The sequence below is a fragment of the Fistularia commersonii genome, chromosome 23, assembly GCF_037954325.1.
Source record: "Fistularia commersonii isolate RoL2024-O1a breed Wild chromosome 23, RoL_Fcom_v1.0, whole genome shotgun sequence".
Classification (NCBI taxonomy): domain Eukaryota; kingdom Metazoa; phylum Chordata; class Actinopteri; order Syngnathiformes; family Fistulariidae; genus Fistularia; species Fistularia commersonii.
Window position 1 is genome coordinate 6,679,492 of NC_141306.1, and position 26,783 is coordinate 6,706,274.

Sequence of the window (26,783 nt, forward strand, 5' to 3'; positions counted from 1 at the left end):
ACCTTGCAGAAAGGAAGTAAGGAAGGGGTGGTCTTGTTTTGTCCACTCTTTCAATCTGCCGCAAGTCAGATATTTCTCCTCGACGGAAAGTATTTTGCATGTCGAACAATTGAAAACGAAATCACTCACTGTCCGCCGCCTCTTGGCTCACTTTTATAACATGGTTAGCTCCACGAATATATCACAGCAGCCCCAGTGGCCTAATGGATAAGGCACTGGCCTCCTAAGCCAGGGATTGTGGGTTCGAGTCCCATCTGGGGTGGACATCTTTTGTTCTGTTTTTGTAAAATGATCAAGGTATTTCTTTTCATTGCAATCCTCTCTTACACCTTGTTTAAATGCACTTGCGTTTCCTTCCTTTCGAATGAAGGGTTGGTTTGCGAGAACAGCACCTGAATTCCTGTGCCAAAGCACGGGTTGCGTCTTCTTCCTGGATATTGTTACACTGGCGCCCCCTGCTGGGCCACCGAGGAACCGCGCTGTGGGCCGGTCTAACGCGACCGTGTGACTCCGCGGCAGGAGTAACTCGATCGGGAGAGACTTGGAATCTCCCTCCGTCTTTTAAGGAATCGGTGTTTACCTTCCCGATCCCCGCCATGAGGCTCGCTGGATGTCTCCTCCTTTGCTCGGTCGCCTCCTTCGCTTGCGCTGACAGTAAGTAGTTCGCGGTGAAATCCCGGCTGATCGTGCGTCTTCAGACCGGCTCTGGGTCACTCAGACGTGGAGGAAGGTCGAGATTCCTAACTGACACTAACAATGCCTGTTAAAATTAGATAAGCAAAGACACAGTGACACAGTGGACGTTAAATGTATTTTAAAAAAAAAAATCTAATTTCCCGTCATTCAAAGTATCAGCTTGTCATTGTAAGAAGACTGACACAGTTTTCTGCTTTTAAATTACATAAATACTTGTGATTGTTGGGGCAGGGAGAATTCTGCACTCTCCTTTGCCTTGTGCGGGTTTTGTGTCGAAACTGGTAGATAGTAAAGGAGTTATAAACGGGAGACAAGCCCAGATTTGTTTCCTTCTAAATTCTGGAGTGTGAACGACTAAACATCTCTCAGCAACAATTCACACCTCTGACATTACATCACGTCAAACATGGCAGCTTTTCCTTCAGGTGACTGTTCATAAAATGAGTAGGAAGCACAGCTAAAATCTTTCAGCTTGACTTTTCCTTTTTTAGAATTATTATATGAACAGTTCACTTGCGATAATGTAAACATACAACTGTTCCTGTCACTAAAAAACAATTAATGTTTCTCTCAACCTGAACAGTCATACAGAACCTACTATGAATTTACATACATTGAGTCTTACACATGATAAATTCTTATTGATTTCTTCTTAGATGTCACAACAGCCACAATCAACTGGGACCCAAACCACAAGTCCGTCCTGTTATATATTTACGTACATGACTTTTATACATGATAAATTCTTACTGATTTCCTCCTAGATGTTACAACAGCCACAGTCTACTGGGACCCCGACCACAAGGCCGTCCTGTTGAAAGAAGGGGTGCTGGAGACAACAGGGGACGCGTACGGGTACCTGAACAATACTCTGTCCAGGACAGGCTGGAGTGTCCTGGAGATCTGTGCCGGCTATGGAAAGACCCCCGAGACTGATGAGATCACGTTTTTCCTGGCTGGATACCTGGAGGGTTTCCTAACCGCCCAGTAAGTGTCACGGCCACATTCCGTAGTGTGTAATCTTATAATAAAGCAAATTTGATCAGTCACGGCCTCACAACATCTCACGCGATTCCTAATGCATTAATGAGTACAAGAACATAAAAGCTGAAGTTTATAAAGTATTTTTTTCACAGTTTAGGAATGCGTAACACTGATTTCAGGTTGTCAGCCAAATCAGCTTTTACTAATAAAGTATCCTTTAACCACTAGACTTAACAAAAGTGTGTAGTTAACATACAATAATATTTATGAATTGGTCATCTTAATGAAAGGAATAACGGTAAACACCTAAAATAACTTTGGACATTAGTTAGGCCCAATGAAATGTTGATTACAATATTTTAAGTCTATAAAATATTATAACTGTGTTATCATTAGCCTTAATTCATTCGTCTGTGGATTTATTTTCCTCCCTTACACAGGCAGATAGTGGACCATTACACCAACATGTACCCTCAGCTAATCCACGACCCCAAGGTCCTGGACCCGGTTCAAGCCTTCCTGAAGTGAGTCTGTTATATTTCCCATGAAGACACTATAAAGTTCCTCAATTGTTTTACCAGAGCCGTTTCAGTTCAGAGCATACCCTACCTCTTTTTGTCATTGAGTGACCGACAGCCTGCGATCACAAGGCCTCTCTGATTCTGACCCTTTACTTTGGAAGTAGCGCAGAACTGGAAACAACATATTAAAGAAGTCGTATTTCCCCCCAGAAAGCAGGACCTGTGGACCAGAGAGCAGATCAAACTGAACAAGAGCTTTGACCCCGTGTGGAAACATGTCGGCTTCATTGTGGCCCAGATGGATGGCTTGCAAGCTGGAGTGGCAGACTGGGCTAAGAAACATGGCAAAAAGGTGTGACAGTCAGTAAGTTATTTAAAAGACGATACTCCTGTCCATGGAGTACATGTGTGATCACAGTAATTTTGAAATAAACTAAAGACATACTAGTTCATATCCCACCTTAATCAAGTGTTCTGTAATAGATATTGATTAAAATACTGATACAGTGAATTACTTTTCCAAGATGATAACAACAGGAAGGGTTAGTGTTTCTTTGTGAAAGAAGTCTTGAGTAGAGAACACTAATGCCGGCATGAGTGATCAGATTTCACGAGTGCTATGCGCTGTCTAACATAGGTGTATCCAAAGTCAGTCCCGGGAGCCAACCATGGCCTGCGCTGGTCAGATTTTACACAGGCCTGGTAGGACTACCATATAAAGGTGTTCCTTTATCCAGATGGGAAAGAAAGGCCAATGGGCTATGTTACCGTTTATAAAATGATAATTGTTACGATGAAAATGAAATCATTACAGAACTGTGACTTTCTATGCAACCTTTAGTCAAAGAAAATCAGAAAGGACCAATGGCTCCAGGGACTCTTATTATTAAATTAAGGCCTTATTGAAAAAGGTTTGGATATACTTGTTGTTATAATACAATTATGTTATTATATAGGAACAAAACAAAGGATAAAAATAAGCTGGCGCTTGAAGCCAGTGAATTGCTAAAGCAGCACAAATGAAAAACAGGTGCTGTTTGAGCACATTTTTGGTGAAATACAGGTCTTGAAGACATATTTCAGTGTTCACTGTTCCAACATAGAACCAGTCAGTGCATTTGGCTATTTATATTATTATTTATAGATGCAGTGATTGTAGTAGTAGTAGTAGTAGAGTTTGTAATTCAGAAACTATGGCTTCACCACTGACACCTCAACATAACCTAGTTTCCACACAGGAACATTCACTTGTGCAAAAACCAAATCAAACAATCACGATATTATTGACTTGACTGACTTTTCTTCTATTCTGTCATCACAGAGGCTTAGAGATGATTTTTATAAAATACATGAACTAGCAACATTCATATCAGAAAGTAGTGGAACAGATACATACTGCTATCATATTTTTTTTCATTATGTCTTAATAAACTGCTAATGCACAGCTGAAATTTACCACATTTTCCATTTTGTACCCCAAACACTGGTATCGGTTGCATCTTGATATATTTTCTCTTTTGGGGGAAAATACTACCAAATAATAACGAAGGTTAAAAAGAGGAACTTCCTGTTCACTTCAAAACACGTGCTCATAAATCATAAGGGGAAGGAGGCCTACTTCCTCCTTGCCAGAAGAAAAAAAAAACAAGTTTTGTATTTTGAAATAAGAATGGGGATTTTTTTCAAAGGGAAAATTTACCACAAGTGTTTAAGACTTTAGCACCTGATTAGAGTAAGCTGAAATCAGAATGAACATAATACATATGGTTGAGACAATTATGGACATTTTTGTGTTTCTGGCATTATCAGTCCTTATCAGTTCCTCTATGCTTGGAAAAAATTCTCAGCCTGAAAGCAGCGCTACAATTCACCTCAATTCTTTCCACAGCCACTGTCCCTTTTCACCATCCAATTCCTGAATGCAGTCGGAGATCTGCTGGATCTGATCCCAACGCTGGTCCCTGACTCCCCGCTCAAACACCTTAGACTACCAGGGATGGGCCACTGCTCTGCACTCATAAAGGTCAAGGGTCGATGTATCTTTCATTTAAGATGAAATCCTGCTGTTTATTCTGAAACAAAATTGAATATTCAAACATAAATGGCTCATTCATGTTTCATTTTAACTTCAGCTGCTGCCTAAATTTCCCTGCTCCCGGTTGTGTTGTTTCTATTGAAAAGTTACCTGATTTACTCTTTCCAATGTTTTTCCCATTCATATATGAATCCAACTCCATATCCATATGACTCCCCTGAGTTGGCTTCAAAAGTTAAAATTTATTTCAAACAGCTTTTGTTAAGATGTTACGTACACGAGTCATATCTACTATGTAGCTCCTGAAAGGGAATGTAAACCTAAAACTCCAGTCATAAAGACAAGGCCGGACTACAGAGTTGAAGAGCGATTTCAAATATTAAATACAAATTAATAAAAAAATTCTTGCCCCTTCAGATGCTGCCAGGCTTTGAGAACCTCCTCTTCGCCCACTCCAGCTGGTACACTTACGCCGCTACCATGCGCATCTACAAACACTGGGACTTCCGCATCTCAGAGCCGCACACAGCAACTGGAAAACTCTCCTTCAGCAGCTACCCTGGTAAGAACCCAGGTCTTCTTCACTAGAGGTAAATGCAACACATTCTTTACCAAAACCAGGAGGAAAATCTACAATCAGTTTCAATATTGAATCACTATTATCTATAGCTATTTTATGATTTTTTTTCTAATCCATCCATCCATCCATCCATCCATCCATCCATCCATCCATCCATCCATCTATCCATCATCCGCTTATCCTGCACTCAGGGTTGCAGTGGATGCTGGAGCCTATCCCAGCTGTCATCCTGTCACCCTGGACTGATTGTCAGTCAATTGCAGGACCACATATACCGATAGACAACCATTCACTCACTCATTCGGGGCAATTTTTCACTTTTTCATCAATTAACCTGCTGCATGTTTTTGGACTGTGGGAGGAAACTCACGCAGACACAGAGAACATGCAAACTCCACATTGAAAGGTCCCCTTGTCAGAGCTAAACCAGGGTCCTTAATGCCGTGAGGATGAGGTGTGCTGATGTGGACATTTTCTGCCTGCTGTGTTGAACACAGCATCCACGTTTCTTTGTGTTGAATGCTAAAACATTTATCCCTCAGGCTTCCTGGTGTCTCTGGATGACTTCTACCTTCTGGGCAGCGGACTGATGATGACCCAGACCACCAACAATGTTTTCAACTCCTCTCTTTTCAATTTGGTGACCCCCAGCAGCCTGCTGGCATGGCAAAGGGTGCGGCTAGCTCACAGTTTGGCTCATAATGGAAAAGAATGGGCCAATATCTTCTCCAAGTTCAACTCAGGTGAGTGGAGTGCATCTGTTTTGTCACTTTACTATTTGAAGTTAAGAATAGCTTAACAGGAAATCGATAAGGCTCTTGAGGCAGGTCAACGGGTTTCAGTGGAGCTTAAGTCAGATGAACATTGAAGAAGCATCCTCTCAGTTTGTGACTGCTCTCCTTATATCCAACATCACCAATCTGGACTGTTTCAGGAACCTACAACAACCAGTATATGGTGCTGGACAGGAGCAGAGTGAAGCTGGGGCACAGTGTGGACGACGGCGCTCTGATCGTGGTGGAGCAGATCCCTGGGTTGGTGGAGTTCTCTGACCAGACTCAGGCGCTGCGCAGAGGTAACCTGGTATTAAGACATGTCCCCACTTATCCAGTCACTAGTGGACAGTTCTGAGTTGAGGTCTGAACACACTCAGGAGCTGTTTGCTTCAACACGTTCTGACCAACATGTCACCCCAGTCTTAAAAAGCAACCATTTCTTCTTTCTGCATCTCAGGTTACTGGCCATCCTACAACATCCCTTTCCATCAGAAGATCTACATGCTGAGTGGTTATGGGGAAATGTGGGAGGAATATGGGGAGGACTTTTCCTATGACCTTTGTCCCAGAGCTAAGATCTTCCGCCGTGACCAGGCTGACGTCAAGGACCTGGGCTCCCTGAAGCACATCATGAGGTTCAACGGTGAGCGGCTTTGTATCATTCTGAAAAGAACCAGATTTACAGGTTTTTTTAGATTTACCAGTCTTATTTAACTGTAATAACATGTTCTGCAATGATGAAAGTAGCTGGTTCGGCATCTATAACCATGAAGGTTTACTTTGGACTTTACCAAAATGGTATGGTGGTATAGAGGTAATTAAAAAAAATCTCATTTTTTTTTATCTTTCCTGTTATGAACAGGAAATACAACATGGACAGATAACAAGATTGGAAAATCAAACTGAGTGGCTTAGTGTTTCGGACAGATTAATTTACAAAAATGTTTTGAAATAATGCCTTTTCAATTTTGTGTTTAACTGGTAGTCGATTCAGATGTCAGTTAAGTTAATCATCAATTTCTGATTTAAAATGACAATAAAGTGAAACACCAATATTTAAAGGCTTCATAATATTATCCCAGTGCAAAAATAAGTCAAATGCTTACTGTTGTTAATTCCTGTCAGATTTCAAGAAGGATCCATATTCCAAGGATGATCCCTGCAAGTCCATTTGCTGCCGAAACGACTTGAGGGGGGAGAGGCCGTCACCGGGAGGCTGCTATGACACCAAGGTAGCCACTCTGTCATTACAAAAATCCTGATAACAAGTGGTTTTGGAGCATCAAATACTTTCATGTTAAATTCGCAAATTGTCTTTCTGTACAGGTGACAGATTTCCAGATGGCCGGAGACTTCATCGCGGAAGCAGTGAACGGGCCAACAACACAGGATGGACTCCCGCCATTCTCCTGGGATAAATTCAGCAATGTCAGCCATCAGGGTCTTCCATCGTACTACAACTTTAGCTTTGTCCGGATGCAGCCTCTTCTGTTTGGCCCATAATGTTTTTAGGCATCTCAGGTCAATATTACAAGCACAAAAATGCTTCCTTGGCAGTGGTTTAAACATCCATTTTTATGGATATTTATTTTTAATCACCACAGTTGTGCTTTCATTTTTGCATGCATATCTGATTTCCTCCTTTTGTCCCTACTGTTCTACCATGCCAAACATGATCTCCACACTGCCAGATTTTGATCAGTATTTTTTTTTAATTCTTCTCCACAGTGTTTTTGTCAAAACTGTGTTTCCACAGACCTTGATGCTTCAGCTTAAGGCTGACATTAAACAAAACAGCCCACCAGTTACTACTTACTTTTCCAAGACCCCAAACAGAAATCAGATGAAGTAAATCTTTATATAATAAAGACAAGAACATTTTAAAAGGTGATTCAATGTAACTGCTATTTGACCAAAGCTAGGAGGACGCCATAAGCATGTTTATTGCTCATCTGTTTCAGGGAATGTCCACACATTGTCAGACATGCACTACCTTGATAGGTAAAATCATCAATTGAATGTATTCCCTACTGGGGCCTGTCCATCAGTCTGAATCCTCTGTGCCTTTTCATATACCAGCTGAGAAACTTTGAACTTGGATGACAATGTTAAATAAAAAAAAAAAAATTAACAGTAAATGAAAGAATGAGTGCAGAGTCAAACTCAGGGCTTATCATTGATTGTATTTTTGTGTATTTCTCTGTACACACTTTTTTTTGTCAATTTAAAGCTGAACATGTGATCAGTGGTAATTAAAGTATTTCAGAGACACCGTTGTAGTCCTTTCATTGAGCCCTGCCTTGGACAATAGCTTCTCCTCTCCTCTTTGCTGTGGTAGTCCTGCTCCTGATAATTAAGAAAAATAGTGTAAACATTTAGCTTCTAAATTAGCAAGGCAGCACTGGAGAGTCTACAGCAAAAACAGTGAATGTCACATTTGTTGACAACAGAAACCATTACCTTAATATGGATGGAATCAAAATAGCCCCAATACTATACTAAGCACAACTTTTTAAAACTTAAATCCAACTAACAAAATGCAGAATACAAGTTTTAAAGGTGGGTTTATTTGAATTGCTGCTCAGATGAGTATTGTTTTTGTTCAGAGAAATGTAACAGTCGCTAAAGCTGTCTCACTGTTAATTCTGTGTGAGCTCATCGTCTCTTTCTTTGCTTTCATTACCTAGGCTCTTGAAGTTTGGTCGGTGTATTAGTCTATTTCTTGAGTGTAGTCATTTCCTGTTTTGCTTTATCTTTTTTTATGTCCTTGTGTTAATTTCTTTCTTTCTTTCATGTTTTTTTTTTGTTCTTTGTCTCTTTTGGTCTACCACCGGTATCAGCCCTCAACAGTCTCATGGCATAGTGAACTTGTGGATTTTACCGGGTAATCTTAAACATCATTTTTGATAGAGAGGATTTCGTTTTTTTGGAAAATGAAAACACATTGAACTATGTTTTGCTGTCTCAGGGGACAGGCATGGTCTGGTCTTCCGATAAGATGGAGGAACTGAAACATCTAGTCATTTCATAAATCCTCCTGCTCATGTTAGACACGTGGTGAACCTTTCTGTCTTCCATGACACAAATTTTACATTTCTGCAAGACAAACGGCACCTAGGAGAAGGATACAAGACCAGCAGGTGTTGAGACTGCTCGCCCTGAGTCCAGCCATGACCAGAAATGTCTGTCCCAAGTGTATCTCCAGCAGGGCAAAAACCAGTCCCGGGCCAGGATCACTAACAGGTGATTATCTGCACCCAGGCGTTTATTACATTTTCTCATAGCACAAGACAACATAATTTGATGTTTTGATTTTGTTCCTTGTTTGACTGAATTTATCACTAGTTTGTCTTTTAAAGTATAAGTTAAGCACATACTTATTTTACAGATTCATATTTCAAGCCTGTGTATCTAAGCCGGCATAAACTTTATCTCAGCTATCTAAGTATTATATCTTCACTTGCTGTACAATAACGTGTTGAAAATGTTGCCCTCCTCCTTCTTGCTTTAGCTGAGGCTTTCCTAATGAGCCCGACTCTGTGGATCTTTGTTGTTTTGACGACGCTGGGTTCAATTCTGGTTTTGGTTATCTGGTTTCTCATCTACAGACGCCACACCTGTCTCAGCAGCAATTCAGGTAAGAACATGTTTGGATTCATTTTAGCCGTTTAATGATTTCTAATTTAAACTATACCCCCAAATTTCCCCATTGGTGTTTCTATCAATCTTGACTGTACAGGGGAATAACATCATACATCACTGGTTGATGTGGAAGCTTCTCTGGTCTTTGTGATGTGTTATTCTAATAAAATATGAGGAGGAAAAATCTCTTATAGCAGGAGTTGATGTGGTCATGCTATAATCCCAAAGCTCATCATGCGTCTAGTATATTGATTTAATAACTTCTGCAATATTGATCATTTCTCAAATGTTCATCCAGCAGTCAGTGTATGTTTTGGGATAAAACAAAATCTGTTTGAGGAAACAGGTTCTCAAGTGTGACGTTCATGCTAGAAGAAAATCTGCATGTTATTTTCTTGTCAGGCGTCCCATGGGCCAGCAGCTCTGGTCTACTAGTTATTTGGGTTTCAAAAAGCAGCTGTGCGTAAAAGAGCGGGTCTAGTTAGGTCTCCAAATGACAACAGAAAGATGAAACACTCGTAGGAAAATACTCCCCTAGATTAATGAAATAACTTTATAAAATCACTGTGAAAAATGTACTTGCATAGGACGAATCTTAAGGTGAATGACATCACTTGCTAATGTTACCCTTTATTTAAGAACTTTGTCAGATGAACATTACGGGTGCACCATTCATATAAGATTTGTGTAGCACTGCACCATGTGCTCAGAGTTTTAGTTGGACATTGAGTCCCATGCAGCCCTTGAGAAGCAATAACATCAATCTGAAACTTCTGTTACTGTTGACTCTTGTTACTGTTGTTCCCATTGCAGAGGAAAGTGGACCAGCTCTCGTACCTCTCCAGACAACACAGTCAAATACCCCCTCCTGCCCTTCATCTTTGGAGCGAAATTGTCCGAATGATACATTTGAGAAAAAGGCAACAGCCCCATCCCCATGTTCACATTTGCACCTTCGATTCCAAAATGGTCCAAAAACAATGAATGGCTACATTAACTTCTTCAGGGGTGCTGCTATGTGTGAAGGGGGAGTAGGTGGAGGAGGGCAGATAGTAACGGAGCAAAGGATTCCACTTCCAGCCACCGAGTTGGGAGGCACTGCCTTGGTTACAACTAAAACCATTTAGAGTTTCATATGTGTTACATCTGCACAAATTTCCTTCTGAAAGTTAATAGTGTTTGCTACCAGTTTGCAGAAGTCTTTGGAAAAAAAATAAACATTACTGTGGAGTCATAGCTTATGATTAACAACAGTAGACTAAGCTGGAATAGCAAACTGTGTTCCCAAACTAAGGCCCGGTGATACCCGTGTTATTTGCAATATCTGGTGCAATCTAGAATGACAGTTGAGCAGTAAGGAGAGAGTCTTTGTTTTGTCAGGATGCATGCTAACCACGTGCGATATTTATTTAAAAGTCTAAAATGAAAATGATTTCGCCAAACAGTCTTCACATTCAGAGCAGCAACTTTTACAACCAATATGCACATCAGTAAAAAGTTGTTCTGTTCTAACACTTCAGCCGTGGCTTCAAATTAAATCATATTCCAGTCAAAAACAAACAAAACTCTTGATATTGTTTTAGGTTCCAACATCGAGGCCTTTTGATTCGGGCTAACATTAGCTTGTCAAACAGAACAAACACATTTGACAGACATCTATTTCTCTCCCCTCTTCTCTAAGAGGGGTTAAGTCAGCCAACATACAGTTATACTAACTAGCGGTCAAATGCACTTCACGTTTACGACGGATAGCATTGAGCATTGATGCTAGCTTGATACATAAACTCGCCACAACTAGCAAATACTCGATTTTGACCGCTTATTTCACACATGAATCAAGCACACAATATTCCAGAAGGTGAGCAGTGAGCCAACTCAATTTAAACTATCTCACACAGCATTGTACGTACCCGAGGAGCAGTAAAGCAAGAGATGTTAGCTTGTTTGCGTCCAGCGCAAGCGCCATATTTACTCCGGTCTTTTGTTGTGCTTGAACTCCGGCGTTTCCTGCCGGCCCTGCCGCGATAGCGACATCTCGTGGTAGCAAATATGTTGTCAACACCTTTGTCACTTTTTTTGTGACAGGAAAAAAGAACGACACTGTAAGGTTTTATTTGCTGTCTTACAGGAGACAGAAACTTATTTGAAAATAGTTCTTGAGTCTGCTGTTAAAATGTCCCACCCACCATTCACAACATTTCTAGTGGAAACAGCTTTAAGGGACAGGCGGAGCCACATGCCGCCGCATTTCGCATGACAAGACGCAGAGCAATGCATCTTATTTACCATCGTTTTCATAAATCCACCCTCAAACGTTCAGAAATTAAACTCAAGTTCAAATTTCCATATCCCCCTGTTAGTTTTTCCATCTTTTGCAACAGGATATGAGAAGGGCCTCAGCAGAATCATCAAGCCTCAGGCCGGGTACTCAGTCAAGTACAGGTCAATTCCTTAATTTCACCAACGCAATGACAATCTTCCAGATACTCCTTGACTCAAAAATGTTGCGAGTTGTGAGTTTACCAAAGCAGGAGTAACCTGGCTCCATGTATGGCTGGAAACTACACTAAAATGTGGTCAGTCAGTCCATAATAATAATAATAGATCACACTTTGTTGTACTTGAGTATGCGGTGTCGATAGAACAAAGAAACTGCTGTTGCACTGCATTTCAAATGTTGTTTAATAAAACATAAAACAAAAACAAAAAATTGCCTCTGTAGTATTTTTAACATTCTATACAGAAGGTAGCACGGTTGTTTAGTGAGAGATATATATAGATATTTTCCCGCTGTCTTTTTGATAGAGAGGTCTATTTACATATTAAATAAATCGGTCAAATATTCCCAATCAGTGATCTCTCTTCATAAAAGCTTTATAACATTGTTGTTCAAATAAGCAATAATGTCCTTCCCCATTGTTTGGATTCCTACCACTTCAAGGTTCAATTACAGGCCATAATTTGATATTTTATCATGGTAATTGTATCACACTAATTCCTTTAGTGGACCTCATGGACAACTAATAAATTATGCCTCGTTAAAAAGCGAGCCCCAGTTCAAGAACACACACAGCAATCCCCCGAAGCATGTTGTGTTCAGATTTATTTTTCCCTATAGTTCTTTCTTCCTTTGCCTTTTGATTCTACCATATGTTGCAGAAGGCAGCATGAGTGGGAATGGGTGAATACCACTCCTTGAGTTTTTGCAACTGCTGTGTCAGCATTATTTCAGCTTATTTCATCGCCGCTCCACCGTCCGGGTGAAGTGTTCCGCCAGTAGGGAATTCCAAAGTGCCATTCAGGTAGAGTCTTAGCTCTGCAAGGACTGACTGTGGGCCGGTAGTCACAGATAGGTGCTGGGATTATCAGTGACTGCCAGGTGGAAGTATTCCGGACTGGGCTGGATCTCTGTCAGCTGTGGTCTGCAGGTCTCTCTGTGACGGAGTTTAGTGGAGAGCGTATTCCTTTTTTTAAAGCCCTCATTCCCCACAGCCCGCTTCTCCAGGCTGGACACGATCATGTCGGCCAGGTCCTGCCGGAGACGCTGGAAGTTCTCCCTGAGGCCAAGACACCAAGCCCGGGATGTCAAACAAAACAAGAAAAGAACATGAAAATATTGGTACAAGAGCAGTTTACATGTTATATAATGTTCTTGTTTAATTTCATTTTAAATACAGTTTTGATGAACTACACTTTTGGAGGATGCTGTGTATACAATGCTTAGCTGGCTAATGGGCATTCATTAACAATATTCATTAGAATATAATGATAAGTCCTATGTGACTTTTAGTATTTAAAACAAAAAAATAATAATTTGGTGAACACTTCTGGTGGTGGCTTTCTTCCCTTACATCCATTTAAGAAACATTTACAAATATCAGTACTTTACAAGACTTGACAACTATTAACAAGACTTCCATGACAAGTGCCTTCATGTAAATAACTGTATGATATGAATTCATTACGTTAGCATGTAACATGAACACTATTGGTACCTTCCCTTAAAGCGCAATTGAAACATGCTAATGAGTGAATAATCACTTAGTATTTTTACATAATGAAAATCAATATGTTTATTCTTATCATAAAGTGCAATCTAATGTAATTTCCTCTCTGTAGATCTTACTCACGCTGTGGGGGGTGTCGGCAGGTTATATTTCCCCCCTGTCACTCCTGTTAGCCAGTAAGTCATCTCTTTGCCTTTACCCTATGAGTTACACGCACACAAACACACAAATTAATGTCCTACATCTGTAAGTGGAAGGTGAAAGTTCAGATAAGCAGCAGCTCACCTTCAGGTAGGTTTCTCCTCTCCTTTCATACTCGAACCTGCAGTCTGTCCTCTGCAGGATGTTGATGGTTGACTGACTGACATGGATTCTTAGAGCTAGAAACAAAGTGTCAATCAATACTACTGTGTGTGTGTGTGTGTGTGTGTGTGTGTGTGTGTGTGTGTGTGTGTTTGTAGTAGCCTCACGTAGTCCTGTGGACTCCATGCGTGATGCTGTGTTGACTGTGTCTCCAAAGAGACAGTAGCGGGGCATCTTGTTCCCCACCACTCCAGCTGCACAGGGTCCTTCAGATAGAGAAATAGTCACACACACACACACACACACACACACACACACACATTCTCACATACACACTCATCATTAGTATCACTATCCAACCATTCGATGTTGCATTGTGACAATCTCGGTGAAAAGTATTCCTGCCTGCATCTATCAATTTTCTTTTAATTTAGTCGCCAATGTTATTCCTGTTGTTGAGAAAAGCCCCTGAAATCTCTGTGGAAGTGATTGTGATATGAATAGGAAATAAATACTTGAACATTAAGTCAAATCACCATCTAAATCCCCAAATCCTGTATTTATTTTCTGTTACCTGAATGCACACCGATACGGATCCACAGGGGAATGCCAGGCAGGTGCTGCAACTCAAAGGTCCTGACAAAAGCCAGGATATCCAGTGCCATGTGGGCGATGTCCACTGCGTGCCGGTCACCATTACGCTTGGGCAAACCTGAGGCTACCATGTAGGCGTCCCCTATGGTCTCCACCTGAACAGACAAAGGATATTATTTATTAAAATTGATCATAATTGGAATTACATCGACATTTAGATATGATAATTCATCTAATAATTATCCTTCTTTAAGGGCAGCTATCTTAATTTGGTTTATTTGTCTGTTTATTCACATATTATAAAATGCCTGTCCATTTGCAGTATGTCATTCAATCATCGACCTTTTTCTTCTTTTTTTTAATTTTAATTCAGTTTTTAATTTTTAAAATCACGATTCATTCTTTTTCTCATTTTGATATTCCACCTCTTGTTTTAAGTTATGGTTATTCACTCTTTGCTATGTCATTAGTTAGTGACTTACATCATTTCTACTTTTCCTATTAATCATGTTGTGGTACTTATCAACAAAGATCAGTTACTGATGAGATGTTGTGGGGACATTTGTTTTATTTTTTTCTTCTTTTTAAGCAGGTTAAGGATTTAAGGCTTTTTAAATTCTTTATCTCAACCACAGCCTTCAGTCTGACCCACCTTGTAGACGTCGTGGTGATCCAGGATGCTGTCAAAGTTCTTGTAGATTTCATTGAGCATGTCCACCACCTCCATGGGTGTGCTGTAGTGGCAGAGAGTGGTGAATCCAACAATGTCACTGAAATACACGGTCACCTCCTCAAACAGCTCCGGCTCCACTCTGCCGCTTTCCTTCAGTGAACGAACCACTGGGCTGAGGAGAGTCAGAGTCACACACTTAACCCCTGAACAGGTAACGTTAAGAGCCACATTATCAATTTCACAAAAATGATCTGAATAGTCAGTGCCCAAAAACGAGTGTGTTTTGGATAATAATCCGGTCACTGCATCCAGAGTGACAGAGGAAGATATACCCAGGAAGCAGCATGAAGTTGAGGCGATCAGCTCGGTCCCGCTCAGCTTTGTACAGAGACGTTCTCTCTTCCACCAGGCGCTCCAGAGTGCGGGAGTACATCTGAAGACGACGAATCAGGTTGTCCATGTACGTCTCGCTCGCTTGATTGTGCAAGTTACTGTGCCGGAGAAAAGATTTCATTGATATATCCCCACATTCTCCACCGAAATGTTTACATCCGATCAACTGTTGGCTTAAACTGTCCACTACTGTGATAAGAATGGAGTCAGTTTAATCAAGTAGCAGAATTTGAAGCCAGCAGCTTTAATTTGGAAACCATCAGGGTCGCTATTGTCATTTCATATTTGTGCACAGGATGGGTTTGAGTAGAGAAAGAATGTCGTTGACCTACCTGAAAATCTTACCCAGAGTCAATTCTATTTTTTTGAAATCCGGCCGCCGCTCGGGGTCTTCATCCCAGCAGGTCCTGATCAGTGTGTACAGCTTCATGAGGGGAGATTTAATTTCACTCTGATGGATTCATACAGCTAAACTTTCATGTTTAAGATTTTCCCGGATGTCCTGTCCTACCTCAGTCTCCCTCTCTGATGCCCCCTCCATGTTGAGATCAGGCCTGAAGACACCCATCCCGCTGGGATACTGCACCCTGTAGATCTTCTCTGCAGGGGTTAAACAACATGAGGGTGATCGGTCTCTATGTAACCCAAAAGTCTCACTGGGAGGAGCGAGAAATGCCGTACCTGCCGAGCTGGAGCACCACTGAGAGTAAAACGGGGACCTTCTCATCACAATCTCATGGGCGATGATGGCGTAGCTGTACACGTCACCCTTCTGAGATATACCGTCTCTACGAAGATGCTCGGGCGCGGTCCAGACATCTGAGGGCAGAAAAGAGAACAAGAGGAGGAGGATTATTGGCATAGATGCATCAATGATCATCATCTGATTATTGATTTTTAATCAGCAAACATCACCTTTTCCAGGCCTCAGAATGGTGTGGCAGCCGAAATCGGTGATCTTGACGACCATGCGATTATCAACCACGCAGTTGGTGGACTTGAGACGACCATGGACTTGGATGTTACTGGAGTGGAGGTACGACATGCCCTGATGGAACCGTGACACAGGACGGTTAATCCGTGGTGTGAGGAAAAATGAGAAATAGTAATAAAATAGATGTGAAATAATTAAAGGTTTTTACACAAAATTAGCACAGAATGGCAGTGACACAACCGTAAACAAGCAGTCAAGTACCTTTGCAATGTCATACATGACTGATATTTTAAACTCCATGTCCATGAACGTTTCATCCGGGTAGGAGATTCGGTCATTCAGGATGTACTGAAGGCAAAACATTTTTCATCACTAATCTGCAATTTTTGCCGCCCTGCTCACATGATTCACTCAGTAAATGGAACAATTCATAACAAAGGCTGTGTCGCGGTAAAGAAATAAACACCAAGATGATGTGATGGTTCACAATGGATGTCATCAAGTTTGATCCAAAACGACACCACACGAGAGTTGCATGTAAATGTAAATGCAGAATGAAGGTAAAAAAGGATGGATGCCAAAGTTTCCAGCCAGTGTGTATTCTTACTCTCAGCGAGCCTCTCTGACAGAGCTCAAACACCCCAAATACTCCGTACTCAAACTTCACCGTCCCGTAGAATTTGGTCAGGTTGTAGTAATCGATCCGTAGCAGCTGGGACATGTGGAGACGAGGCAGGGGGGGAGACAAATACCAGAAAATGAATTTACTGACGAAAAAGGATAAAAGTTCTATACCGGACAGCTATTTTCACATTGTCATATCAGACGGACTGTTTTCTTTGAATTTAAGACTAACTGATGAGAAGAACAGGCGATGTCAACGACATTCCAGAGCCACAGGGATGCGAGTGAACTCACGGTGTTCAGCTCAATCCTCTGGTCATCTGAAAAGTCTCCATCTGTGTGCTTCAGCTCTTTCAAGATTACTGGCTGTAGGAAAAATGAAGAAGAAAAAACAGAATCACCTCGATAAATATGTTTCAGAATATATATCCTTTCTAAGTTTTGTCTTCAAATATTGGTTGAATGTTTTTGCCTTCTTGTCATAGCGCCCCCGGTGTCTGAAGCAGGTGCTGTCCTTCCTCTTGTCTTCGTCAATCTGTCACACACAGTTAAATGGCTTTGTTTCGTCTCAACCCTTCACGTGAATATGTTTCATTTACAGTGTTTTTATAACATCATGGCTGTGGGTCATTTTACCTTGAGAGAGACCTCCTTCTCATCCAGGGGACCAATCAGGTGGGGATTTATGTGAGACCACTTCTTCTGAATGAGACGCTCCTTCCTGTTCTGCCTAACATGAGTTGTACATAAATGGGCCATTAACAAAAGTACTGGGTTGTATATTTTCTTTCACAGTACCTGCAGTAACACTGGAGACACCATCAAGTGCATAAATATAACACTTAGTGATCATATGTTTATAAACGGTTACCTGTAGAAGATGAGGGCGATGGCTGTCACCACAACAACACTGAAACTAAGAACGATCACGATGATATCCTGAATGTCCAGGTCTGAAAAGGAGCAGCACCACACACACACACACACACACACACACACACACACACACACACACACAAACTTCATGTGAAATAAAAGCATAGAAATAATAAAGAAATCGTATTTGATATGAACCCAATGCAGGTAAGTAAGACTTGAAGGTAAACCTGTGGACCACAGGTTCATGCATTACTATCCCTCAATAAAAATAATTATATTTTAATTCAGTTTAAATGGCCCATAGCTGATCTGCATGTCGTTTTCACATCACCCTCAATCTCCCCATCACCCGATAATCAGCATGCTTTTTACAGATAATATCAAAAAATCTAATAACTCTGCTCATGTTTTGGAGTTAATTTGTAGAATAGAAATTGTTAACTCCAGCAATGATAAACTATTGGAGGACTAAATATATATCGTAAATTGACGGCAGATAATCAATGTGCATTCAATGTGAAGAAATTGGTGGCTGCTCATGCCTCCGGGAGCTGTCCCAGTATTGAAACCAACAGGAGCTAAAATATGTGAATTGAATAAAAATGGTGCCAAAAAGTTAAACAATGGGTTGCATGGAGTCTGTTTTTGGAGATGTCATTTCCTGCCATCAGTGTGTGAACGTTCTCTACCATCGGAGTCCTCTGGCACGTCGTCAGGCAGGACTCTGCCGTCCCATGGCAGAGAAGGGCTTGTGTGCATCACAATGGTTTGGTTTTGCGATGTGTCGAACACCAGCAGGGTTTCGTACTGAGAAGACGAAGGAAATGAGTGAAACGGAGAAGGCTGGCGATGAAATGAATTCCGACCGGTAATGAAGTCCAGGTGTCTCACTTTGCCGGTCTTAGTGGAAGTGTAGATCATAGAGAAGTTTACATCTCTGTCACCATATTCATCCAGAACATAGTGCCCTCCCATACCTGCACACATACATGCACAACATTGGAAGTCCCTCAAGCTGGGATTTCCAGAACAAACATACGAAAACACTTTATCTGAACAGAATTTTTTTCTATCTGTCGACCGTGTTGTCGTCTGTATGGTCGGTGGAGAGTGTGTTCTTTCTGAAATGCATACCGTTAAAGGTCATGCTCCCGAAGGGATTGTCGCTCAAAGGCACATCGGTGGTTCCCCTGTCGTGAGTCTGATTGTGCAACCTCTTTCTCACCACTTTGCCGAACAGCAGGGCGCTGTCGTGATACCCGGCGACATAATCATTTATCTGCCCATCAGAGACGGTGGGTTAGATGGGGGTTTGTTCCCCTCCGCAGTTTTGCATTTTTGAGAGGCAGCTCACTGTGTCGTTGTATGGTAAGTTGTCGTAGTTCCTCTGTGGCAGGGTGACGACCAGCACGTCCTTCATGCCCTTGCTGGATGTCGTGTTGATGTAATACGTCGGGCTGCAGGAAAGAAACACAAACAATGCCTTTGCCGTCAAAGCGGAGAGCTACAGGAAGCAGCTGGGGATCTCAGTTGCAAAAAGGTAAACCCTTACTTGTAAAGATCGAGCAGAATGAACATGATGTCTTTGTGAATCGGGCCCACCTTCGCCTTGAGCGAGACCACATCCTCTGGTCTCCCACACAGGATGACAACTGAAATGGTTAAATCGGCAAGAGGATATTTACAATATGGAGCAGGTTATCCACACCACTGGCAGATCTTTGGCGCTGGGACACTGTTTACTGTGCAGTTTCTGGGTCACTATGTCATTCGGTTGCAGCCATCGGTCACCTGTCACCTTGCAGTTCTTAATACGGTTCACTTAAGTATTAAAACAACTTTAAAGAGTCAAAAGCTGCATGAATCTTGGCCTTTTTCATTTCAGAATGGCAGAGCATGTATGTTATTTGTGTTTCATAAAAACATGCTCGCGTGTTTTGTAATTAGTTTTGTTTTTCTTCTTTTCATATTTTCCGTGCTCATGCAATTTTAATCGGGCTCTCATTGTTTGGCACTTTGATTGCTTTTTTGTAATTAAATAATGATTAATGGTTCGCCAATTACCAATTTAAATGTGGCCTTACCTAGTAGAAATAAATGGTCAGATAGAATAGTTATTTATTGGCTTATCATGCGTTTAGCCAACTAAATAGAAGGTTGTGAATCAGTGAATGAACACAATAGTGAACAGTGAGCAAATATCTTTTAGTGAGGTTGAATCATATTAGTCAAACATTTTAATCACAATAATTATTAAAAAATCATTACCCATTACTTGAAAACAATCTTCATACAGTGTAAGTTGGAGAGATGAATTCACAAAACCTCTTTTTCATTTTGCAATGGTGACGGCTTAATAGTGAGTTTTGTGTAAAAATATAATAACACAGGTTGACGAAAATGACGTTGAACCCTCTGATATTTAATAATTATGGCAATAATGATAAGAATGAAATGAACCAATGTTACTACTCATACAATTACTGTTGGTAACCTTTCGTAACCTTTTAAAAACATTGATAAGTGATAACATTAGGTTGTTCATATCAACAGCAGATTAATGCCAGCAGATTATGGTATTCAACCGTGATCTATGACTCAGATGATTAAGAGGAATTCCTCTGTTAGAGGAGCGACGTGTCAGTCAGATCTACCCACTGTTGCTGTGTCTCCGATTGGATGTGAGCGCCTTCTTCAGCTCCTCCTCCCCGCGGAGCATCTCTCTCTTTGTCCTCAAGGCAAAGTTAGCAGTCGGGGCTTCCAGTGCATTAATGTACCTATAAAAACAAAAAAACAGGTGATGAGGAAAAGAAGACCAGAAGAATTGGGAGAATCCACTGCAGAGAAACTCACCAGAAGCAATCCTCTGTCACATTAGTGGACTTTTTGTAGACATACACATGCTTCCAGTCCTCCTTGAATGGCAAGGTTTCCTTCATGAAATTAAGAAATAGGTCTGAGATCTTGCGGGCCGGGGGCAGAATTCGAGTCAGTTTGGGCTTGTAGTCACAGGAGAGGCCGAAGCTCCCGGCAGAGATGATGGGGACGCTCATGGTCAGGCCAATTTCATCACTGGAAGCCACGCAAAAGGCGGGAAAGTTAAATATCCGTGGGTCACAGAGCGGGATTTGAATGAGACCATCTACTCACTCAACCAGCTGGAAGGTGGCATAGGTGCAGGACGGTCCCAACATAACACATCCGACTTCACCTTTATTCTGCAAAGAGACACAGTTTAGAGAACTGCCATTCAGAGTGCAACCTCCCGCATATTTGTGGAATCCAGAAATATATTTTACAGTTGATATTTCAGGAATATTTATTTTATCCCAGAGCTCTGATTGTTCTGGGCCTAAAGCCCGGGACTGGTAAAAAGTCTTTATCCTAACCTAATCCTATTTTAGATTTAATCATCAGAATGATCGTTACCTCGTTCTTTTATTTACCTGCACCAGATCTGAAAGGAGAATCAAAAAGCAAGTAGGGCCTTTATGCAACTGAACCAGTTGAACTTTTCTTCCAATATAGGAACAAAGTGAACCAGAAATGCAGCTCTGACTCTAGATATCAGTCTGACCTCTACAGCTATCAGCTCTGTTTCAAAGATCTATCCTGTTTTTTGAGAAACCTGATTGTGCCACACAGACTTCACTGAGAGAGACTGGATCCAGCCAGGTACTGGACCAGGATCACAGGAAAATCTGTCCTATATCCTGGGAATGTCTCAATGACAATGTAAACTCAGCTTCCCAACTATGATCAAAAAAACAACAAAATCGAGGACGCTTCGTTCCCTGTTCATGTTCAATTTTGGGGTTGTTTTGTCTTTTTCAATATATCCCATTGCATTACCTCCTCTTGTCCTGAATACTTCCTTTAGTTTGCTCGTCTGTCTTTTACATGCTGTCTCTCTCTTTTTTTTGACCTATTGAGAACCATACCTGCAGCTTCTTCAGTATGGTGACGCCCTCACAGGTGCTGCTCCCACATCCCTGCCGGTTGTAGACAGAGGTGTTGAACCCGTTGAAGTTGGCCGTCAAATTGAAGTCAAAACCTCGATTGGCGAAAAGAAGATAGAGGGTGTTGATATAAAGCCGCGTGTTATCGATTGCATCATGTGGTTTGGGTTAAATTACAACGATCGGTAGTTGCAATTGCTGGGCTTTGAGTTTATGGAAATTCATAGATTACATTGCAAACACCTCTTTTGAGACAAAAAAATGTTGGTTTAATTTCACTGCTACTCGTTCATTATTCAAAGTCTTAGTTATCTTCATTTATTGTGTTAAACCTCATTCTTACTTGTTGCTTGTTTGATTTGATGAATTTAAGTTATTTTTTCTTTTCTAATGCCCCATTTTCAACACAGCCTCATTATACATATTGAGGCAATCTATCAATACTTTGATAAATACAACAATGTGTGGAAAAATATAACATCTCACTAAAACTCCTGAACATAACAACAGACTAATGGAGGCCCACTGAAACTCAAATATTTAGCCACAACAAACAGAAAAATCAAGTTTTGAAAAGAGTAGTCCTTTGAAAATAGAAAAAGTATATATTATAATGAAATCTCTACCAATGGCCTTTTTTTTTTTTTTTTTTTTTACAAGACTCATGTATTATTTCGACACAAGTTTTAAGAATATGTTATCGGAGAAGCTACAGTATTCTAAATCATCTTGAATGAGTTTAGGAAGTGTCAGCAGGCTAAATGTCATATAGGTATCTGAATCCTGCAACATCCAGCGTTTTAAAGTCATTTCCCTATCCCTTATTTTTATCTCAAATTCCATTTACCATTTATACAGCAGTGTGAAGCAGGAAACTAGTTCACATATTCCCGTGCAGTCATAGTTTTCCAGTAGATGCCACCTACTTCCCCTGGTTTAAAGTAACCCCCCTCCCCAGACACTCCACTTCTCGTATATTTCTTTGGTTTAAATCGGTCTACCGTTATACCAACCGCCATGTTAATAGTTTGAAATATTCTACAGGCCCCCAAGTCCCTGTCTGAGGAACATTCTGTACCAACTCCAGTGTTGTTCTTTGTGTCCTCCTCGATGGCTCGCTGCACGGCAGCCTGAACATACGGTCGGCTCCATTCAAAGGTGTTGTCCTCCAGCAGCACAACGTTCATGGTGTATTTGGGTCTGGACCGCAGACAGTCATCCAGGAGCTTGTTGGCCATGACCACCATGACCAATGTCCCCAGGTAAGGCAAAGTGTGTGAACTGTACATTCTTTGTCCTTTGGGATGTGAGATCTTTATATTCCTTCAGTTCTGCGTTTCCTCCGGCAGGTTCTACATATCTCAAAGTAAACAACCCTGTGATGAAGAAATCCAAGTTTTACATTTTAATTTTTCTTCCCAGAACGGCTCAGCTCGGCCAGAAGCTCAAATCCAGAGTTGAAAGAGGTCCGAGGTGACTAAGCAGAAGTCGTCCCGTCCCACAGTTCCCCGTCCAACATCCAGACCGGCAACGAGATAAGCGATGATTTTCAGAATTCTTTCACCGAGCACTTTTAATCCAGAGGTGAAAAAAGAACTCCAAGAATGCGTGACACCTTCTTCCTTTAAACGCTGTTTCTCCGACGACAGCTTGAGATCAATAGCGTCCACCTTGGTTCAGGGCTGGTCTACCTGTCCTGTGTGTTAATAAACAACCGCCTCACCGGAAAGACTCCCTCACTCCATCTGGCTGAAGATGCCTTGCTCTCAAACTCCCCCGAAGGCGGCAGTTCACCGTGTTTGGAGAGACAAAGTATAAATCTATCTCCACGTTACTTCACCCGTAGCAAATTGGTATTCGTAAAATTCTTCGCTTTCCACAGATAACGGTACTTGGTGCTGTGTCATTTAAAACTAGCAGCAAACGGTGATAATCCGAAATTATACTGCACAGTAAAACCGTGGGATTATTTCAGATGCGGATCCAATTTTCAAACAATACGGCATGTTCTGGAAAGTCTTTTAGGGCAAGCCTCTGGAGTGAAAATGGGCAAAGGTCACAGGAGGCTGTAAAAGCAAAGGCCCATTTAGAGCTGATAAACATTGTCTGCTATAAAAGCAGGGTGGATTAAGTCCATAAAAGTCTTGGTCAAACTGCTTGTCAACCATTGTCACTTCACTTCATTTACTTACCACATCAAATAAACAGGTATGGGCTCCCTGCAGAACCTGTGATTCTAGAATCCACACGCAGGTGTGACATTTATCTTGATACTCACTGCATCAAAGTGAGGTAAAAAATGACCAGGACAAAAAAATAATCAGAAAAATTAATTTTTTTCTGGACTTCTTGATATAAACAAAGGCTGGTGTGGCAGTTATTGTTTTTCTCACTGCTGGTCCCTGAACACACCACCACTGAACCGACTTTTTGGTCGGTTGGAACTTTGCAATACTTTGATAGAAATATTTGAAACGTTAAGACAAAAGAGCTTTTTCAAGTGTAAGTGGAGGACAAAGTTGTCCAAGGGGACAGCGTGTATCAACACTTTTCACAACAACACTATTATCCCAAATCTTTGCTTCTGCATCAATAAGAAGATTCTGCATAACATAACCCCTGTTTTCCAAAGCAGAAGAAGTGATGGTGATTTCTCTATCACCCTCTATCACTTTTTCAGAGCCCCATTATGTTTATACACCGCTTGTACAAGTGTACAGACACTCTTCACATTTCTAATCAAAGCTTCTACCTTTCATTCCTCCGTTTCCTGTTTCCGCCACATCCTGGGATCATAAACATCTTAAACAAACAGACATGGATAACTTTGTAATAGCACGGTTGGCTTGGGATTCACAACCACTTTGTCATTTCAGCACCAACAGTGATGGGTTGAACGGAACCAGACCCTCGTTTATTGTCTCGTCATCGCTGCTTAATGGCAACGGCAGCCTGTTATTGCCAGGCTTTCCATAAGCGTGATCGTAAATAATTCAAAGATTGCTCAGACAGATGGCAAACACAAACACGAACATTATTTATTGAACCCATCACAGCGCAAACAAATTGTTTCTCCCATTAACCCAGATCTTATCATTGGATCATTATACTTTACATTACATTATATTTATATGCAGCTTCACTTTTAATGTACAGAAGCTACACAATACATGTTGTATATGAAGCAGTAGTATTTCATCGCTTCTTCATCTTCTCCTTTCCACTTCTCCTTCAGGGGTCGCCACAGCGAGTCAACTTTCTCCATCTAACCCTATTCTCTGTATCTTTCTCTCTCACACCAGCTACCTTCATATCCTCTCTCACTATGTCCATAAATCTTCTCTTTGGTCTTCCTCGAGACCTCCTGCCTGGCAGCTCCTATTCCAGCATCCGTCTACCAATATATTCACTATCCCTCCTCTGTACATGACCCAACCATCTCAGTCTGGCTTCTCTGACCTTCTCTCCAAAACATCTAACATGAGCCATCCCTCTGATAGACTCATTCCTGATCCTATCCATCCTGGTCAATCCCAAAGAGAACCTTAGCATCTTCATCTCTGCAACCTCTAGCTCTGCCTCCTGTCTTTTTGTCATTGGAACTGATTCTAAGGCCATACAGCATCGGTGGTCTCACCACTGTCTTGTACACCTTTCCTTTCATTCTGGCTGATGTCTTCTATCACATTGTACCCCTGACACTTTTCTCCACCCATTCCAACCTGCTTGAACCCGTCTCTTCACCTCTTTTCCACATTCTCGATTGCTCTAGGCTGTTGACCCCAAGTACCTGAAATCCTCCAACTTCTTGATCTCCACTCCCTGTAGCCTCACCGTTCTACCCAAGTTCCTCTCATTCACACACGTATACTCTATCTTGCTGCGACTAACTTTCATTTCTCTCCTTTCCAGTGCATACCTCCACCACTCTAGATTTTCCTCAACCTGTCCCCCCTCTCACTGCAGATGACAAGGTCATCTGAAAACATCATGGTCCATAGAGATTCTTGTCTAACCCCAACCGTCAGCCTGTCCATTACTACTGCAAAACAAGAAGGGGCTCAGAGCTGATCCCTGATGGAGTCCCACCTCCACCTTGAACTTCTCTGTTACCCCTACAGCACACTGCACCACTGTCTCACAGCTAGCATACATGTCCTGCACCAGTCTAACATAATTCTCTGCCATTCCAGATTTCCTCATACAATACCAGAGCTCCTCTCTTGGTACCCTGTCATATGCCTTTTCTAGGTCTACAAAAACACAATGCAGCTTCCTCTGGCCTTCTCTGTACTTCTCTATTAACATTCTCAAAGCAAATACTGCATCTGTAGTACTCTTTCATTGCCATTTGCCTAAATAAGTGTACACTCATACAAAAATTTAAATATAAATATTACGCACAGAAAAAATACATCATCAGCCAGAGCATTCGATGCAGTTTTGTGAGGAATCCTTGATGGAAAAAGAACAATTAGATGAATCTATGCTCCCATTGTCTTCAGTTCTAACCAACTACACAAAAGACACACAAAGAATCTATACAGCAATTTAGAGCTTTTTTAAACAATTTGCAAAAATGCAAAGGAAACACCTCATATGAAGGAATTTCATCACTGTTCCTTAGCATTAACATGCTATGAGACAACTGACTCAAGTATGAAGAGATTCGGTGAGAGTAAACCCGTGTAAATCTGTGACTCAAAATACCCTTAATTATTTAGTTCCGTTTTCGATGTCTGTTTAAAATTTCTGTGCGCTGCAAATAGCACACTTTAATTTTTTATAATATAGATATAAATTAAATTAAATATAAAAAATATATTTTCATCATATATTTCTTGAGGATCTAGTTCTCTTGGATAAGGTCATGAAAACCATCACATTACTGGTTTCTCAGATTTGTTAATGACAGCAGGCAAATACAAAAAAATACCAGCCTTATCATATGAATAAAGGTTGAACTGCGAAGATCCCGTCTCTCGATCAGGAACAAACACCAGGACGGAGGCTGCCGTCAGATAAGGGGGCTGGCTCATAATTTAAGGAGCTAATATTTAATCCGTTTACAGCTCCTCAAACAAGTTGATGAGATCAATTGGCAGCCTATTAATAAATCAGGCAAATGAGTAACTGAGACTGACCTCAATGAGGCTGAATAGTTTATCTTGGGAATTTGGAGG

General features: G+C 41.2%; 3 protein-coding genes and 1 non-coding gene across 4 annotated transcripts; 3 read left to right on the forward strand and 1 right to left on the reverse strand.

The window, feature by feature from the left end:
* The first annotated feature begins 189 nt into the window (after nt 1–189).
* trnar-ccu (transfer RNA arginine (anticodon CCU)) lies at nt 190–262 on the forward strand. The gene has a single exon. It is a non-coding gene; the product is annotated as a tRNA-Arg (tRNA).
* Nucleotides 263–491: 229 nt separating this feature from the next.
* plbd1a (phospholipase B domain containing 1a) lies at nt 492–7,859 on the forward strand. The gene is made up of 11 exons (XM_086170156.1): nt 492–654; nt 1,461–1,683; nt 2,121–2,204; nt 2,412–2,553; nt 4,090–4,224; nt 4,654–4,798; nt 5,359–5,559; nt 5,751–5,891; nt 6,050–6,235; nt 6,718–6,824; nt 6,919–7,859. The coding sequence occupies exons 1-11, from the start codon at nt 597–599 to the stop codon at nt 7,093–7,095; spliced, it is 1,599 nt and encodes a 532-aa protein (XP_086026282.1). The 5' UTR covers nt 492–596; the 3' UTR covers nt 7,096–7,859.
* A 398-nt stretch (nt 7,860–8,257) lies between these two features.
* Nucleotides 8,258–11,670, forward strand: LOC147220823 (uncharacterized). Its single transcript, XM_086170165.1, has 3 exons — nt 8,258–8,835; nt 9,104–9,229; nt 10,048–11,670. Exons 1-3 carry the CDS (start codon nt 8,763–8,765, stop codon nt 10,359–10,361), a joined length of 513 nt encoding a protein of 170 aa, XP_086026291.1. The 5' UTR covers nt 8,258–8,762; the 3' UTR covers nt 10,362–11,670.
* A 428-nt stretch (nt 11,671–12,098) lies between these two features.
* On the reverse strand, nt 12,099–23,424 carry gucy2ca (guanylate cyclase 2Ca). Its single transcript, XM_086170164.1, has 27 exons — nt 22,679–23,424; nt 21,583–21,695; nt 20,792–20,859; nt 20,495–20,713; nt 20,300–20,418; nt 19,194–19,293; nt 18,996–19,098; nt 18,776–18,920; nt 18,533–18,618; nt 18,331–18,448; nt 17,634–17,715; nt 17,399–17,492; nt 17,235–17,297; nt 17,057–17,128; nt 16,746–16,850; nt 16,400–16,486; nt 16,120–16,252; nt 15,886–16,023; nt 15,716–15,804; nt 15,537–15,628; nt 15,144–15,302; nt 14,791–14,983; nt 14,119–14,293; nt 13,712–13,810; nt 13,527–13,621; nt 13,365–13,441; nt 12,099–12,791 (listed from the first exon to the last, which is right to left on the reverse strand). The coding sequence occupies exons 1-27, from the start codon at nt 22,887–22,889 to the stop codon at nt 12,578–12,580; spliced, it is 3,249 nt and encodes a 1,082-aa protein (XP_086026290.1). The 5' UTR covers nt 22,890–23,424; the 3' UTR covers nt 12,099–12,577.
* Between the last annotated feature and the right edge of the window lie 3,359 nt (nt 23,425–26,783).